Source organism: Lineus longissimus, chromosome 15 (genome assembly GCF_910592395.1).
Source record: "Lineus longissimus chromosome 15, tnLinLong1.2, whole genome shotgun sequence".
NCBI lineage: Eukaryota > Metazoa > Nemertea > Pilidiophora > Heteronemertea > Lineidae > Lineus > Lineus longissimus.
In genome coordinates, this window is record NC_088322.1 from 8,406,406 (window position 1) to 8,421,428 (window position 15,023).

A 15,023-nucleotide genomic window follows, 5' to 3' on the forward strand; every position below is an offset into this window, starting at 1 on the left:
GCACACTTGGGCATGCCTGGCAAAAGATTTCTGCTTCTTAAATGATACATGAAAAGCAACAAAAGACCCTTGCCGGACTAACTTGAAGGTAAGACATTAAATTTGGCCGAGAGAGGGCCGTCTGTTGGCCACCCTCTAGACCGGGATCGGGAAAGTTGGAATTGTTGAAAAGGAATATTCAGAAACGGGTTTAGACCGGTGAGATATTAGGCCCATGCATGCGTATTAAATTGCATCCTGAGGCTACTCCGGCCCTGCACGCGCCGCACCGCATGTGGAGGAGACTTTAGGATTGACATTGACTGCCGATAAATCGGCATGGCGCCGCACTGACTCACCCTGTTTTTGTGACGAGCCCAGGACGAGTCTCGCAAAATTGCGATCACCGCAATATCTCCGTTCTGGATGAGTCTCGCAGAAATGCGAGATCGACGATATTTTCGGTTTTCCAGTCATTTCTAATGCCGATCCGCATTTTTTAACTGCTCGGATGGGATTCCCGACATTCTGAGGAATATCTTTTCTATTCATGCCAACTTCATAGCGATTCTTGCGAAGCCGATATTTTGCTTTCAAAAACTTTCGATTTTGGATGAAAAATCTTGAAAAATATCCAGTCCAGAGCGGAGGTTTAGGAAAAAAATATTCAGTCCTGAGAGGGTTTTTACACCTGATTTCCTCAAGATGCAGTAGAAAACTACCGGTGGTGTACATGCTCCCCGTCATCCCGGCGTTTTTACAATATAAAACTATAATATGACATTCAATCTGTTCACTGTATTCAAAGTGACTGGAGATGGTCTACAGTTCCACAGTTGTCCACAATGACTTCTTCAGGACTGATGTTGTTCGATGTTGTTCACGTCCGATCTCGCAACTTCCCGCAATATTGAACGTCGTAGTTTTACACTTGGGATATAAATACGTTATTTTATAGGCCGGGTCTATTTGGCAAGCCGCTCGCCGAACAGGCATCTATTTTGTCCTGTTTGGAGAGCCGCTTGCCAAACAGCACTAAAAAGCCACCCTGTTCGGCCAGCCGGGCTTGCCAAACAGGTAAAAAATCGGGGTCATACCTATTGTTCTTGAGGATCTCTATTATTTGTGGTTCGTTGTCGTCAAAGATGGGTATTTTGATGGAAAAATGGGCAAGGCAAAACGTGGTTTCAAATATGATGTTGTTTCCTAATTCTACACTTTTCGAACAATTCCACAAGGGCCGTAACGGGGCCAAAGACAACAATATCTCCTGAACATCCTCCCCTTTCTCGATGTGCAACGTCATATCGACAGTCCAAAACACAAATTTACGATTGTCCAACTTTTCACAAGACTGCACTTAACGCGATTTAAAGCTTATCCTGTAATTGTCCTAATGCGCGATTCGCAACACTGATATTATCCAGAACTATCTAAAACGATTTTAACTTTTAATAAAACTGTCCAAAGTCAACGCGCTTCATAACGAAATTGTCCATAAACTCCACATGATTAGCTAATGTTAATAGCTAAGAATGTCCATATATTTCGCGCAATTAGCTAATACTAATAGCTAAGAATGTCCATATATTTCGCGCAATTAGCTAATACTAATAGCTAATATAGTCCATATTACACATACACGTAACGATTCGTATCGTATCCTTAGAGACTTGAACATCGACGAGACTCGTTTATGCACATTCTAGCGGACAGAGTCTGGTGATAGGACGTGTCATCACGTGTTTCCCGATCTGCACCTTGGCCACCCTGACATGGCCATCTCCGCCAAGACATACTTCGACCACACGTCCAAGCGGCCACTTTCCTCTGTTCGTATCTGGATTGACGACAAGAACGATATCGCCAACTTCAATGTCCTTTCGCTCCTGGGCCAATTTGCTTCTTGGATGTAGCATTGGAAGCCACTCTTTCATCCAGCGCCCCCAAAAGTGCTTCAGCAATCGTTGAACATGTCGCCATCTCTTCCTTGGGTTGTAGGCGACGTTATCAGCAGCTGCAGGTGCGAACTCACCACCAATTTGACCATGTAACAGGTGGTTCGGGGTTAATGGTGTGTCGTCATTAACGTCTGCGGACTGGTAAGTTAGGGGCCTGGAGTTTAAGAGGGCTTCTGCACCACTAAAGGCAGTCATCAACTCTTCATCGTTTATGTCGGCGTTCCCCAGGATTGCTGCAGTGGCTTTCTTAGCGGCTTTAATCATGATCTCGTGGACTCCTCCAAAATGTGGCCCGAGGGGAGGGTTGAACGTCCACTTGATCCCTCTGACTGCTCCGTGTCTCTCAATCATGTCTTCGTCAAACTGCTCGACCAATTCCCGCAGCTCCCTTTCTCCACTGACGAAATTTGTACCATTATCCGAGTACATCTCCAACGGCACTCCTCTTCGGTTCATCATCCGGTTGAAACAATGCAGGAACGAGTCCGTGTCAAGGCTAAACGCCATTTCGAGTTGTACGGCTCTGGAGAGCAAGCAAGTAAACAAGCATAAGTAGCGCTTGGTTCGGATCCTGCCACGGCCCTGCTTCGTCAAGTAAGGGCCACCGAAATCCACGGATGTTCGAGCAAAGGCTCGGAGTGGTAGCCTTAGTCTAACTCTTGGGAGTGGCGCCATCAGTTGTGTTGCTGCTTTAGCTTTTCTTCTTCTGCATTTGTAGCATGACTTCTCGAACTCTCGGATAGCTTCTCTTCCTGCTGGTATCCAATACTTTGCAGACAATGACGCTAATATGTGATTGACTCCGGCTGCATGGTTAGCTTGTTTATGATGAAATCTTATGATCAGCGTTGTCACCCAACTCTTTCGTGGCAGTATCACAGGGTAACGCACATCATAGGCAAGGAATTCAGCCTTCTCAAGTCTGCCGTTGCTCCTGAGGATACCATCTTGATCGATCACCGGCCGTAGTCCCTGAATCCTACTGGCAACTGGTAAAGCTTTATTCTTCTGTAGGGCCTTGTACTCGGCCGGAAAGGTCTCCAGCTGGGCTTGTCTTATGAACTGATGTTCGGCGTCGTGGATCTCCTCTGCATCGAGTTCGCCATGTCTCCTTTGCCCTACTGGCTGCTGGCAGTTTTCTACAAAACGGTGGACCCAAGCAGAAACTCTGGTTAATCTGACCCAGCTAGAGTAGCGCTCTGGGTTTAAACGCCAGTCTTGAGCAACTCCTTCATCAACATCTTGCTTGTTTTTCTCCTTATCTTGCGGTTGTGGTTCCTTCTGCAATGTAACAAAAACTCCATTTGAGCTTTTCTTCCGCTCACTTGATGGCGACTTGTCTTCTCCGAAGTTCTGTTCTGGCCATTTAGAATGATCTTTCAGCAGGAATTCCGGCCCATTCCACCAAAGAGTGTTGTCTGATAACTCCTTGACTTTTGCTCCTCTTGTTAAGATGTCAGCAGGATTCATCTTTGTTGGCACGTGCTTCCACTGATCTGGGCAGGTCTGAGTCTGTATCTCTCCGATACGGTGTGCGACAAACGGTTTAAACTGTCTGCTCCTACCCCTAATCCACCACAGAACATTAGCACTATCGCTCCAAAAGGTTACGTCCTGCACTGGTAGCTGCAAGGCTGCGATTACGGACATAGTCAAATGCAAGGCGAGTGTCGCTCCCATCAGCTCAAGTCTCGGAATGCTGGTTGCAACCAACGGGGCAACTCTAGTCTTCGAAACTATAAAATGTGATATGATTAGTCCTCCCTCGTAGGTTGTTCTCTCATAAAGTACAGCACCATAAGCATCCTGCGACGCATCAGAGAATGCATGGACTTCGATGCTCAACAGCTTCTCAGTTGAATCCAGTCTGAGGCATCTTGGGATCTTTATGAGTCCTAAATCTCGACGAACATCAAACCAGCACTGTGCCTTCTGCTCAAGGCATCCAAGATTCCTATCGTCCCATCCAACTCCAGTCGTCCAAATCTCTTGCATAAGTATCTTTCCGCGTATGATGTAGGGCGATATGAAACCCATTGGGTCAAAGACTTTGGCCAACTTTTGCAGGAATGTCCTCCTAGTTAAGGTGAAGTTGTCTTCGACTGGTGTGGCAGTGAAGCTGAACTGATCTTCTTTCGCCTGCCAGAGAACACCAAGAGTCTTCGTGGAAGGAAGCTCCCCTTCGTCTAAACTTATTTCAGCTGCCCTGTCTTCTTCTGGAATCTCAGCTAACACGGTTAAGGAGTTCGACAGCCATTTTCTGCAGTACATCCCAGCCTTGTGCCAGAGTTCATCCAACTCATGATACAGCTTCACACCCTCTGTATCGTTCAGTACAGAATCCATCGAGTCATCCATGAAAGTCGACTTGAGTATGGTGTCCGAGGCTAAAGGGAAGATTGATCTATGGCGTTTGGCATGCTCTTGGGCGACGAACTGTGCGAGGAACGGCGATGAATTGATTCCAAACACCACTCTGTTGAACTCATATTCTTCTGGGGCTCTGGTTGTGTCTAGATCTCTCCATAGGAACCGCTGGAAAGGTCTATCCTTGGCTTCAACTTCTAGTTGCAAGTACATCTGTTGAATATCTCCGACGAGAGCAACTGGCTCTTTTCTAAATCGTAGTAAGACATCGACTAGGTCTTTCTGCAACTTAGGACCCTGATGAAGTGTGTCATTTAAGGATACTCCTTCAAACTTGGCAGAAGCGTCAAATACGATGCGGGTTTTCGTTGTAGACTTGTCAGGCCTGACAGCTGGGAAATGCGGTAAGTACCACTTTGACAGTGGCTGCTCTTCAGCTGGTGGAACCTTGCGTACGTAGTTCTTCTCAAGATACTGCTTGATGGTAGCGGTGTAAGCCTTCGCAACTTCTGGCTCACGTAGCAATCTTCGTTCCGTGCTTGCAAGTCTCTGCACCGCCATCTGACTATTATCGGGCAGTTCAGGTCTGCCTTCTCTCCATGGCAATGGAACTTCATAACGGTTGTCCTTATACACCATCTCCTTCTGTATCACTGTGCAAACTGCTTTGTCCTCCAGTGACATGTGACTACTTCCATGGTTCTCGGTTTTGGCTCCTGAGCTGTCTATCTCCCAAAACTGCTTCATGGTAGCATTAATCTCCTCTAAGACAGTATTCTTCCGATTAACAAAGAAATTCCTCTCTTTCTTCACCTCTTTTTGTGGACACCCTACACATGTCCATCCAAGTCTAGTCTTTCTGGCAATTGGCCCGCCATCCTTTCCTGCAACCTCTTTTAGTGAGAAGTGTAACTCCGGGTAGTCAACGCCGATCAACATATCTATGGTTTCTCTCTTTCCGTGTTTCGGGAATGCAATGTCTTTCAGATGTTCAAACTTATCCGCATAATCTCTCCAGTCGATGGCTTTCATATCTCCGGTGACATTATCGGTAGTTCTTGCAGTGATCATCATATCGATTCGCTTGTCCAAACTCTCTAATCCAACCTCAACAGGTGTGGTCTCGAAAGATTCTACCATTCCATTGAGCACGCTGACTGTGGTCTTCATTACTTCTCCTTTAAGTCCCAACTCTTCAGCCACTTCTGTGTTGATATAGGTTGTCGTACTTCCATCATCTAACAGTACGTTGATTTTCAAACGTTTCCTCCCGTTCTTCACAATTACTGGAACAGTGCGGAGAGCGATGTATTCAGACTCTTCTTTGTCATCAGATGTGGTTGTAAGACTTCCATAGTTTTGGCTTCTAGGTTTCTCACCACTTGCTGCAGGCCTTTTCTCTTTCTTATTCTCCCCTTTCGTGGCTGAAAGACTTTCTTTTGGCAATGGGGATCGATGCAGTAAGCGATTGTGTGTTTCTTTACATCCTTCGATTCCGCACACACGACTACGTTTGCAGTCAACACCACGGTGATTACTGTTAGCCAGACATCTATAGCAAAGTTTTAGCTCCTTCGCCATATCCCATCTCTTGTCAATCTCAAGTCCTTTAAACTTGTCGCAACTCCATATGCCATGTTGCTCTTGGCATGATGAAAGAGGACAGTCCCTTTTAAATTCTGGTTTTGCTGCTCCTGCTGACCCGGATGTGAAAAAGCTCCTTTTCTTCTTGTAGTTATCATATGATCGGTGCCTCCTGTCGTCATCTGTGCTTTGTCCATTCTTTCTATCATCTCCTGTACCATCGGCAAACCCACGAACAGCTTCATGAGCTACAATTCGGACTTGTGCTTCCTTTATGATCCAGGCATGAAGAACTTCAATCGATTCCTTATACTGGTAGTCATCTAGCCAACGATGATACTCGGCAACCATCTTTTCAGTCATTTTCTTCATCAGAACAGAGTACAACAGACGACTGTCGAGGTCACTGTAAAGGCCGGACTCTTTTAGGTTTATGACTGTAAGGTCCAACAAATCAGCGAACTTTTCTACATCTTCTTTCAGCTTTCCAGGTCGTATTGGACGAAAGTTGTGGATTTCCTCGAAGTGAAGCGCCACCTGTCTCCTATATCCACCATATTTCCGATCCAATCTATCCTTTGCCGCTTGATATGCTGTTGCTGAATGCCCAAGATTTTCAATCACTTTCAACGCTTCACCTCTCAGATGCTCCCTCAAGTGCAAAAGCTTGAATTCTGCAGTGGCTGGTGCCTTGTCGATGCATGCTACAAAGGCTGCTTTCCAACTTTCATAAGACTTCAGGTCTCCGGAAAACACCGGTATGGAAACTCTCTTCAGCTGTCGCCACATGTCCTTCTCAAGCATTGAAGGCTGACCAATGTTGTTGTCCTGTGTGAACTGCTGGTTACTTGGTTCTTGGCCCCCTGTGCCATAATATTGTATAGTGTTGTATGGTTGTGACCAGTCAGCTTTAATCGTGTTAGGCATACGGGTAGGCTGACTATTTGCTCCATAACTGTTGGGCGAATATGCTGGAATGCTATCAATCTGTTTTCCTTGGAATCGGAGTGGGCTCTTGTCCTTACTCGGCTGACTGCAATTAACTGCAGGCACTGCACCTTGAGTGCTGTGGGAAAGCTCAACGTTAGCATTTCCAGTAGGCGCAACCAAACGATTTTGCGCAACAGGATGATTTTGGATTGGCTCCGGTGGACGGGTAGGCTTAACCTGACGATTATCAATAGGCGCGGCTGGACTATAAAACTGGACCTTCTTAGGACCCTCCACTTGTCTGTTTCTGTGTCTTGCTTCTTCATCTGTTGTCTGTTTCTGCTTAACGACTGTTACTGCTGGACCGACTTTCTTCTGCTGTGGAGGGGCTGTAGTACCAGTAGCGACATCGCTTCTCCCTTGATCACCAATTAAAGTTGAACCATTACAGCCCCTAGGCTTGCTGTCATCCATGGCAGGCACACCCATGGCAATCTCACCAGGGCCTTTGTCTTCCACTTGAGCTGCAGCATTTCCGCCGCGAGGCTTGTTTTCACCCATGGCAATCTCACCAGGGCCTTTATCTTCAACTGAAGCTGCACCATTTCCGCCGCGAGGCTTGTTTTCACCCATGGCAATCTCGCCAGGGCCTTTATCACCAATGGTAATCTCACCCATGGCTATCTCACCATGGTCTATGACAACTGCTGGTTGTTGTACCCCAACATCATCTAGTGTGCGACCATCAGGCTTGTCAGGTGTGCGATCAGCTTCTGTTGTCGTGACGTCTTTTGACCTATCTTCGGGTTCAGGTAGGCCTCTGCTCGATTCTTCATGTTCCTCTATCATTTCTATGGCCGATCCAAATTGTTGGGATCGGTGAACATTCGCAAGTGAATCCCAATTCCTTATTATGCTAGGTGTCGATCTACTGCTTGGCGACTTTTCTCTTCTTTCTGCGAAATACTGTTCAGCTGCATTCTGAGAATCAGCAAATTCTTCTTCTATCTTCTCCATTTCAGCTGTGACTTTATCAAAGTCTTCGAATCTATTTTGAGACGCATACAAATCAGCCAGTGAACTCATATTGCCCATAGCTCTTTCCTGTGCTTCATCAACTTTTCTAGTTGCTGCCTGTATAAACTGACTATCTGCAAACAATGTGTCACTATCTGAAATTAACTCTGTCAACTGCCGCCTGGCCCTGGTAAAAGCAGACTTCAACCCTGCCTTCTCTTTTCTCAAGTTCTTTTCGTACCATCCGGAGGGACGTAACCTCTGTTGGGAGCTCTCAGCAGGCTGAGCGTGGCTCCGAGCTGCATCATCCTCAGTACCACTACCAGCACACATACTACTACTAGCAGGGGGGAAAAGGTTCGAATCGATTGGGCTTTTTATCTGGGTCATCGCGGTCTGGTTTTCATCGGGAGTTTCTTCAACACTGTTCACAGTTTCTACGCTATTTTCGGCCATCCTTCTAAATGTACTCTACTTAACTACGCTCTGTATACCAATATGTTCTTGAGGATCTCTATTATTTGTGGTTCGTTGTCGTCAAAGATGGGTATTTTGATGGAAAAATGGGCAAGGCAAAACGTGGTTTCAAATATGATGTTGTTTCCTAATTCTACACTTTTCGAACAATTCCACAAGGGCCGTAACGGGGCCAAAGACAACAATATCTCCTGAACACCTATGTTTCTCGGTACCTATATGTCCCGGTACCTATGTGTCCCGGTACCGATGTGTACCGGTCAGTACAAGAAACGCGATTTTAGGATTTAATAGGCCTATTGTCATGACATCCTCGGCACCAGTGGTTTTCGATATGCTTCGGCTCTTTGCTATTTGTAAGGACGAAGGGGTATCAAAAAGATATAGTTGTGATAGTCGGCGTCATAAGTCAGTGTCCATAAGAAAAAAAAACGGCCCCCGCCCTGACCCAAAAACATCAAAGGGCCTCAAGGAACAAAACCAAATTCACTTGACTTCCAAATCTCTCATAGACCTACCTTGAAATTGTGTTGGGTCCAAAATTAGATTGAGGAAAACCCATTGTTTTTATTCAAGTAACCAAAAAGGCCAGTCAAATTTACTTATGAGGCCGACTATCATGACTTTATCATGACTATCGGCCTAATCCTAAAATCGCATTTTTACTGCCCGGGACGTGACCGGGAGACATAGGTACTGGGAAACATAGGTACCGGGACACATAGGTACCGGGAAACATGGGTACTGGGACACATAGGTATGGACCCAAAAAATATAGTCTACCCTGTTTGGCGAGCTGGAGACTTTACTTTAATATTAATGAGTTCGGCTCTCCATTCAGGACAAGAAAAAGTCGCTGTTTGGTAAGCCGGGCTTGCCAAATAGTCACTTCCTATTTTATATCGAGGAGTCGTAGTTTTGTAACACTATTCAATCGGGTCAAAACCTATTGTTAACCCAAGATCGGCGATATACATCATGTGATAATATATATCATGGGTTTGTCAATGTGCCAGCACGGATCATGTGGGTAGTGACCCGATATTTTTCATAGCATACAATATTTTACATAGCGTTCTATGTACTGGTTATTTAGTTCTGGTTATCGTCATAGGAATTTTGTATTGCACGTCAACTTGAGCATCTTCTCCCATGCCTGTATAGTTCCTGTAACACGTAAGTCTTTTTACCTATACTGAGGGCTGTGGCTGACTGGCGTCGCGTCAGCCTTTTGTATTTTGTAGATAACAATCCGATACGCTGACGCAACTCGCCAGTGTCAACGCCGATGATCGCGCGTCGGAGTAAGAATTTGGCTCATCCACGGTGCCAAACCGAATGGATGTACCGGTTATGGGGACAATAGCCCGCTTGTCTCCTGAATCCTATCTCAAACGAAGGGTGTTGTGCATTACTTACACGTCTCAATTTCACCAGCCGTCAATGAGCAGGCGGGTCTATTGTTACCGGAAATCTATTCCCCATGACCCAATGCGGATTGGGCATCGTAACAATGATAACGCTGACCAACAAAATGGCAAACCACTAAGGAGGAGTGCATGCTCATGGTGGAGTACACTTCTGTGCAGTTTGACCGCTCATGACCGTCATACAACCACAGTTGACCCGCGCCCTTGTAGGTTGGTCTGAGTTATAACTCTTGCCCCACACCATGACATGGGTAGGCTTTCAAAGCAGCCCGATTGTGTCATCCTATTTTATCTCCGAGTCCATCTTCGGACGTGGTCAATACCACTGCGTCCGGAGTGTAAAACCGGGCGACTATATCAAGAAAAAAGATACCCGACTGCCAAGCAGAATTAGTCGCTCGTGCGCATCCTGACAATATCAGGTCATTTCACACCATACATACTTACTCGGAAACATGCGTAGGGAGAAGTCGTGTTGTAGGCTCTGTTTGCAAGAGGATGCTCGTGCGCGGCAACTTCAGTTTGCCAATATACAGTAGTCCCGCGCATACCTCGCCGTCTGGCCCAGGCCTGATTTGAACATTTCCAAAAGTCCAGCGAAGTTGTAAATTTTCACCCTAAATGAACAATAGCGGGTTCGAGACGGGGCATTGATCAACGTTCGACTGGGATTATAGATGTAATTTGATCACAATTGGTCAAACTATTCCCGCACAATAGTAGCAGGGTAATGATGACTCAATTACCGATCATGTGAAGCGTTTGTCCGATCAGAATTTCGGTAACTTGTTGAATGAAGTATTTATGGTGAATATGAAATTATCGCTCTTGTGCACAGTATTTTCTGTTCATGAGGCATTGTACATGAACACCCCCGCATGTATGGCAATGATGACAGATGATGAAGATAGTGGCAGTGATAATGCTGACATCGATTTGAATCCCGAGCCCAAGGCCCAATTTTCAAATCAGACCTGGATCAGACGGCGAGGTATGCGCGGGACTACTGTATATAGTTATTTCAATTAACAAGTTGTTTTGTCTTTCCAGGCCCTTGATTTGGAATGAAAATCACGATGTGGGCCACGTTCTTGAACGCAGTCGTTTTGGTCAGCTGTTTCGTCTCAAGTTGTGGCTGTGTCCGAAACAACGCAGTTCCTACCGCATCTACACCTCTCGGCCGGATATCCGTCCGTGGAAAATGGCTGGTCGACTCGGATGGCAGAGTCCGTGTCTTCCACGGATGGAATTCCGTCCTCAAGAGCCCACCATGGTACGATGATAATATTCTGAACGAAACGCAGCTTGCAATATTCAAACAGATGGGTTTCAACGCCGTCCGGCTCGGCGCAATGTGGACAGGTTTCGAACCAAGCAAGGACCAGTTCAACGCCACCTATATCATCATCTTGCAGAACATTGTAAAAAAATTAGAAAAATATGGTATCTATGCTCTGCTGGATATGCATCAGGATGTGATTTCAACAAAGTTTGACTCCTATGATGGCGCCCCGAGGTGGGTCATTGATTCGTTCCCCGACTCGGTCCACCCGTATCCCTGGCCACTGAAGAAGGTCACGGCGTGGGCAGAGGGGTACCTGACCGAAGCTGTTGGCAACGCCTTCCAGTGTCTCTACGACAACGTCAATGGTGGGAGAGACGCATTGGTGAAATTCTGGCAAAAGGTCGCAAGTGTCTTTAAAGATCAAACTAGTATTTTAGGCTACGAGATGATCAACGAACCCTGGGCTGGCGGGGTCTACGATGACCCGACGCTGTTCACGCCAGGCGAGGCGGGGAAACGCAACCTTCAGCCCCTCTATGAACACATCAACACAGGAATCCGGAAAATAGACAACAACACGCTCCTTTTCTACGAACCCGTCACGTGGGGGATGTTATTCAACGGAAAAGTTCTCGGGAGCGGATTTAGTCACGTCCCGGGTGGTGACCTGTACAAAAACCGCAGTGTCTTCTCCTACCATTACTACTGCTGGATCCTGACTGGCAATATGTCCCAGCCCTATCCAATAGGAAAGAAAATCCTTTGCGACGACCTCCTGGAGCCGAAAGTGTTCAACGCGGTCATGGCCGATCTGGACATTCTTGGTGGATCGTCGTTTCTGACGGAATATGGGTTGTGCACTATCACGGACGATCCGGAGTCGGAGGACAGCCAGGAGTGTAACGCCGTAATGCGCCTTGCAGACAAATACGTCCAGTCCTGGACCTACTGGGACTCCCAGTTCTTTGATGCACACGGCGCAGTAGTGGAGCCAGCGGTAAAGGGATTCAGCCGCGCCTACCCGCGGGCGACCGCCGGTACCCCGCTGACTATGTCGTACGATCCAACTTCTGCAGAATTCCAGTACGATTTCGTGATGGATACAACCATCAAGGCTCCCACAGAGGTATTTGTCCCTCCTTTTCATTATCCTAAGGGACCAAAGGTCGCGGTGACTAACGGTCTCAAATGGACTTATAGTCAGGAGGACAATCTAGTGTACGTGTTACCAGTTTCTAGGGATTTTGAGTTCAATTCATCGAGTAGGATTACCATGGTACCAGCCAAGTAAGGCTAAACTTGATGACGAACTGCTGAGAGAAGCGGGCCCCCGCCCCCTCCTTTTTGCAGGGAGTCTTCGAAACTGACCAAGAATTTTCGGAAGAATTTATCATAAAGGCACAACATTGGGCATGAAATATATTGGTTTTCATAAATGAAATGGTTTCCAGGTGACTTCTCCAAACAGAATAACTGAAAAATCATTAAACTGCCATAACAATGCATCAGAACGGAATGTAACTGTACGCATCCCTGAAATTCACAAGCCGTGGCCAAAACTGCCTCGGCAACAGGCGAAAATCATAGAGATCAGCCATATTGTATGATACATGTGACGGTGGACGGTGGCAAGCAGGGGCATTATCCGCCTTGCAAGGTCAATCTCACGCCCAAGTTGTCCCTTATAGATACCTAAACACTTACACTGTAGTCCTTATCTCTAGAAAACAAGCAATCTTGTACGTTACTGTAGAACAGAAAAATTTCGCGTGCAGGTTTTTTTTCGCGAATTTCGCGAGTAGGTTACGTTGGCGAAAATATTCTGCAGCGAAAATCTCTTGCTTTTTACCACACCCACACGAATGGCCGTTATCTACAATCATGTACTTCATGCGTAGCAACATGTAGCAACAAAATCATTTCAAAACTGTGCCTTGGTATTTTTCCATCCTTGGACGTTTACACCTATCCCTGTAGACGTTCTTAAATCTTTCTCATTTCGGCCATTTGAGACATCCAGTAGAATGGTCTGTTGTCCTCGGGATTAGAAAAGAGGTCATTCATGTGACCGATATATCAAGTCCGGGGAAAGACTACATCATTTCCCGTTGAGTATATATCGACCGGTTTTATGTGGAGCCATCAACGATGAATACGTTTTGTGATTGAACTCTTTGAAATACACGGCTTGTATTATGGTTGGAAGTGACTATTTGGCAAGACCGGCTCACCAAAGAGCGCCTTTTTTCTGCCCTAGATGGAGAACCGAACTCATGCATATTCAACCACCCAGGAGCTCATTATCATTCGTGGCAACACGGTCAGCAACACTGGAGTTACAGTGAAACGCCTTTAGAAATGCACACGTTTATGACTTTTTTTGTAAATCCATACAGTCATGTACATGTACATGCTTCTTCATGGATTATTGACCAAAACCCGAGTTTAGTAACAGAAATTGAATCGAGAGCGGGAAGTCGGCCATTGTTAAATATGCGCATATAAATTCGAATATGACGTCACTGCTCTCTGATTGGCCAACATGTTGTAACCTCTCCGGCTCGCCAAAGAGGGTAATATTTTTGCCCTGTTTGGCAAGCCCGGCTTGCCGAACCGGGTGACTTTTTAGTGCTGTTTGGCAAGCGGCTCTCCAAACAGGACAAAAAGATGCCTGTTCGGCGAGCGGCTTGCCAAATAGACCCGGCCATTAAAGTTTATGATTTGTGAATGTGAACGCGGTGACTATTTATTTGAATTACTACAATGGATATGATTTAATGTCTGCAGATATACATGTCATGCTTGGTATGTGTGATGGCAAATGTGTAAAAGAAACCAATGGATGAGATTATCAGAATCTGGAATGTTTATCAGACGACTATAACAAGACTTATAAAAGAGAGTTATTTCAGTATTTGAATTTGTTTTCCTTCATTTATAAAACAGTATGTCAAACGAATAATATCCATCGTTCGGCATTCGCGAAAATTTTATGCCGCGAAAATTTTCCGGTCTACAGTATGTAACGTGTATCAGGTAAATATGAAACTAAATTTGCACGATACCCGCCTCGCATAGTATGTAACATTCTTCAGCGTGTCACGATAAACAAGACTTCCGGCGAATCTGGTTCGTATAGCAGCGACAATTAAATTTCGAATTGCAAGAAAGTCCTTTTATATTCCAGAAATACTTGATATATGAACTTATTTACAACGGAAACTAGAGAGTAGAAGTCATATTTCACCATCCCTATAGTTGATATTGCCACCATCAAAGAGTCTAATATGCAATAAATGATTGATACTGACCTTAGTGCCAATTGTGTGCCCATGTATCCCGCTGAAACGTTTTTGGTTGTTTCCCACAGTTAACCCTTTGTTGCGTAGACAATAACTGGCCGTGAGACCATGACCTTTCTATAGAGGGAAACATAAAAAATGTGAAAATCTGTATTCTAGCGTTCGAACAATAATCGGCAACCCGCGAAAAAGTTACATGTACACCGGCGGCGCTGCATTAGGCCGGGTTGACAAGATAAATTGAAATGAGCATCTGGCCAGCGACTTCGCCTCTTAAGTTTCATTTTTCAGTGTGCATGTTAGGGCCTATATATCGGCTCAATATCGTCTATCCTAGCACCCGCTCTCTCTCTTCCACTGGCCTCTGCTTTAGCTTTCCCGCAATGGCTGCCCTTCGCTTCCTCAAAGCACTCGGCCTAGCCCCAGGCACCCCAGCCCCGCCCATTTTAGCAAGTCCAGGTGCTTTAACAGTCTTTACTCCACCAAGTCGTCCTGCCCCTTTTTTCAAAGGAACAGACCTTCCCTTCGCTTTCAAGGGAGGCGAAGGCCGCTTCGCCCCCGGTCCTGTTAGACCAGTTAGCCTTGGTTTCTTCATCAAGGCCTTTTTTAATTTGACAGGTTTCCGTTTGACAGGCTTCATATTTGCCTCCTCGCTGTCCTGTGAAGCCACGGTGGGATGGTCTACCTTTGC

At 45.9% G+C, this 15,023-nt stretch overlaps 2 protein-coding genes across 3 annotated transcripts; one reads left to right on the forward strand and one right to left on the reverse strand.

The window, feature by feature from the left end:
• On the forward strand, positions 1 to 13,941 carry LOC135499708 (endoglycoceramidase-like). 2 transcript variants are annotated; one of them, XM_064790642.1, is made up of 2 exons: positions 1 to 88; positions 10,796 to 13,941. In XM_064790642.1, the coding sequence occupies exon 2, from the start codon at positions 10,810 to 10,812 to the stop codon at positions 12,319 to 12,321; it is 1,512 nt and encodes a 503-aa protein (XP_064646712.1). In that variant the 5' UTR covers positions 1 to 88; positions 10,796 to 10,809; the 3' UTR covers positions 12,322 to 13,941. The 2 variants fall into 2 exon arrangements, with proteins under 2 accessions (XP_064646712.1, XP_064646711.1); XM_064790641.1 differs by lacking the exon at positions 1 to 88 and adding an exon at positions 9,337 to 9,491.
• LOC135499409 (uncharacterized) lies at positions 1,674 to 8,294 on the reverse strand. Its single transcript, XM_064790153.1, has one exon. It carries the CDS (start codon positions 8,292 to 8,294, stop codon positions 1,674 to 1,676), a length of 6,621 nt encoding a protein of 2,206 aa, XP_064646223.1.
• Positions 13,942 to 15,023: the final 1,082 nt, after the last annotated feature.

Excerpts from the sequence above, each read along its gene's own strand:
- LOC135499708 (XM_064790642.1), top strand. The coding sequence starts at position 10,810 with ATGAAAATCACGATGTGGGCCACGTTCTTGAACGCAGTCGTTTTGGTC.
- LOC135499409 (XM_064790153.1), bottom strand. The coding sequence starts at position 8,294 with ATGGCCGAAAATAGCGTAGAAACTGTGAACAGTGTTGAAGAAACTCCC.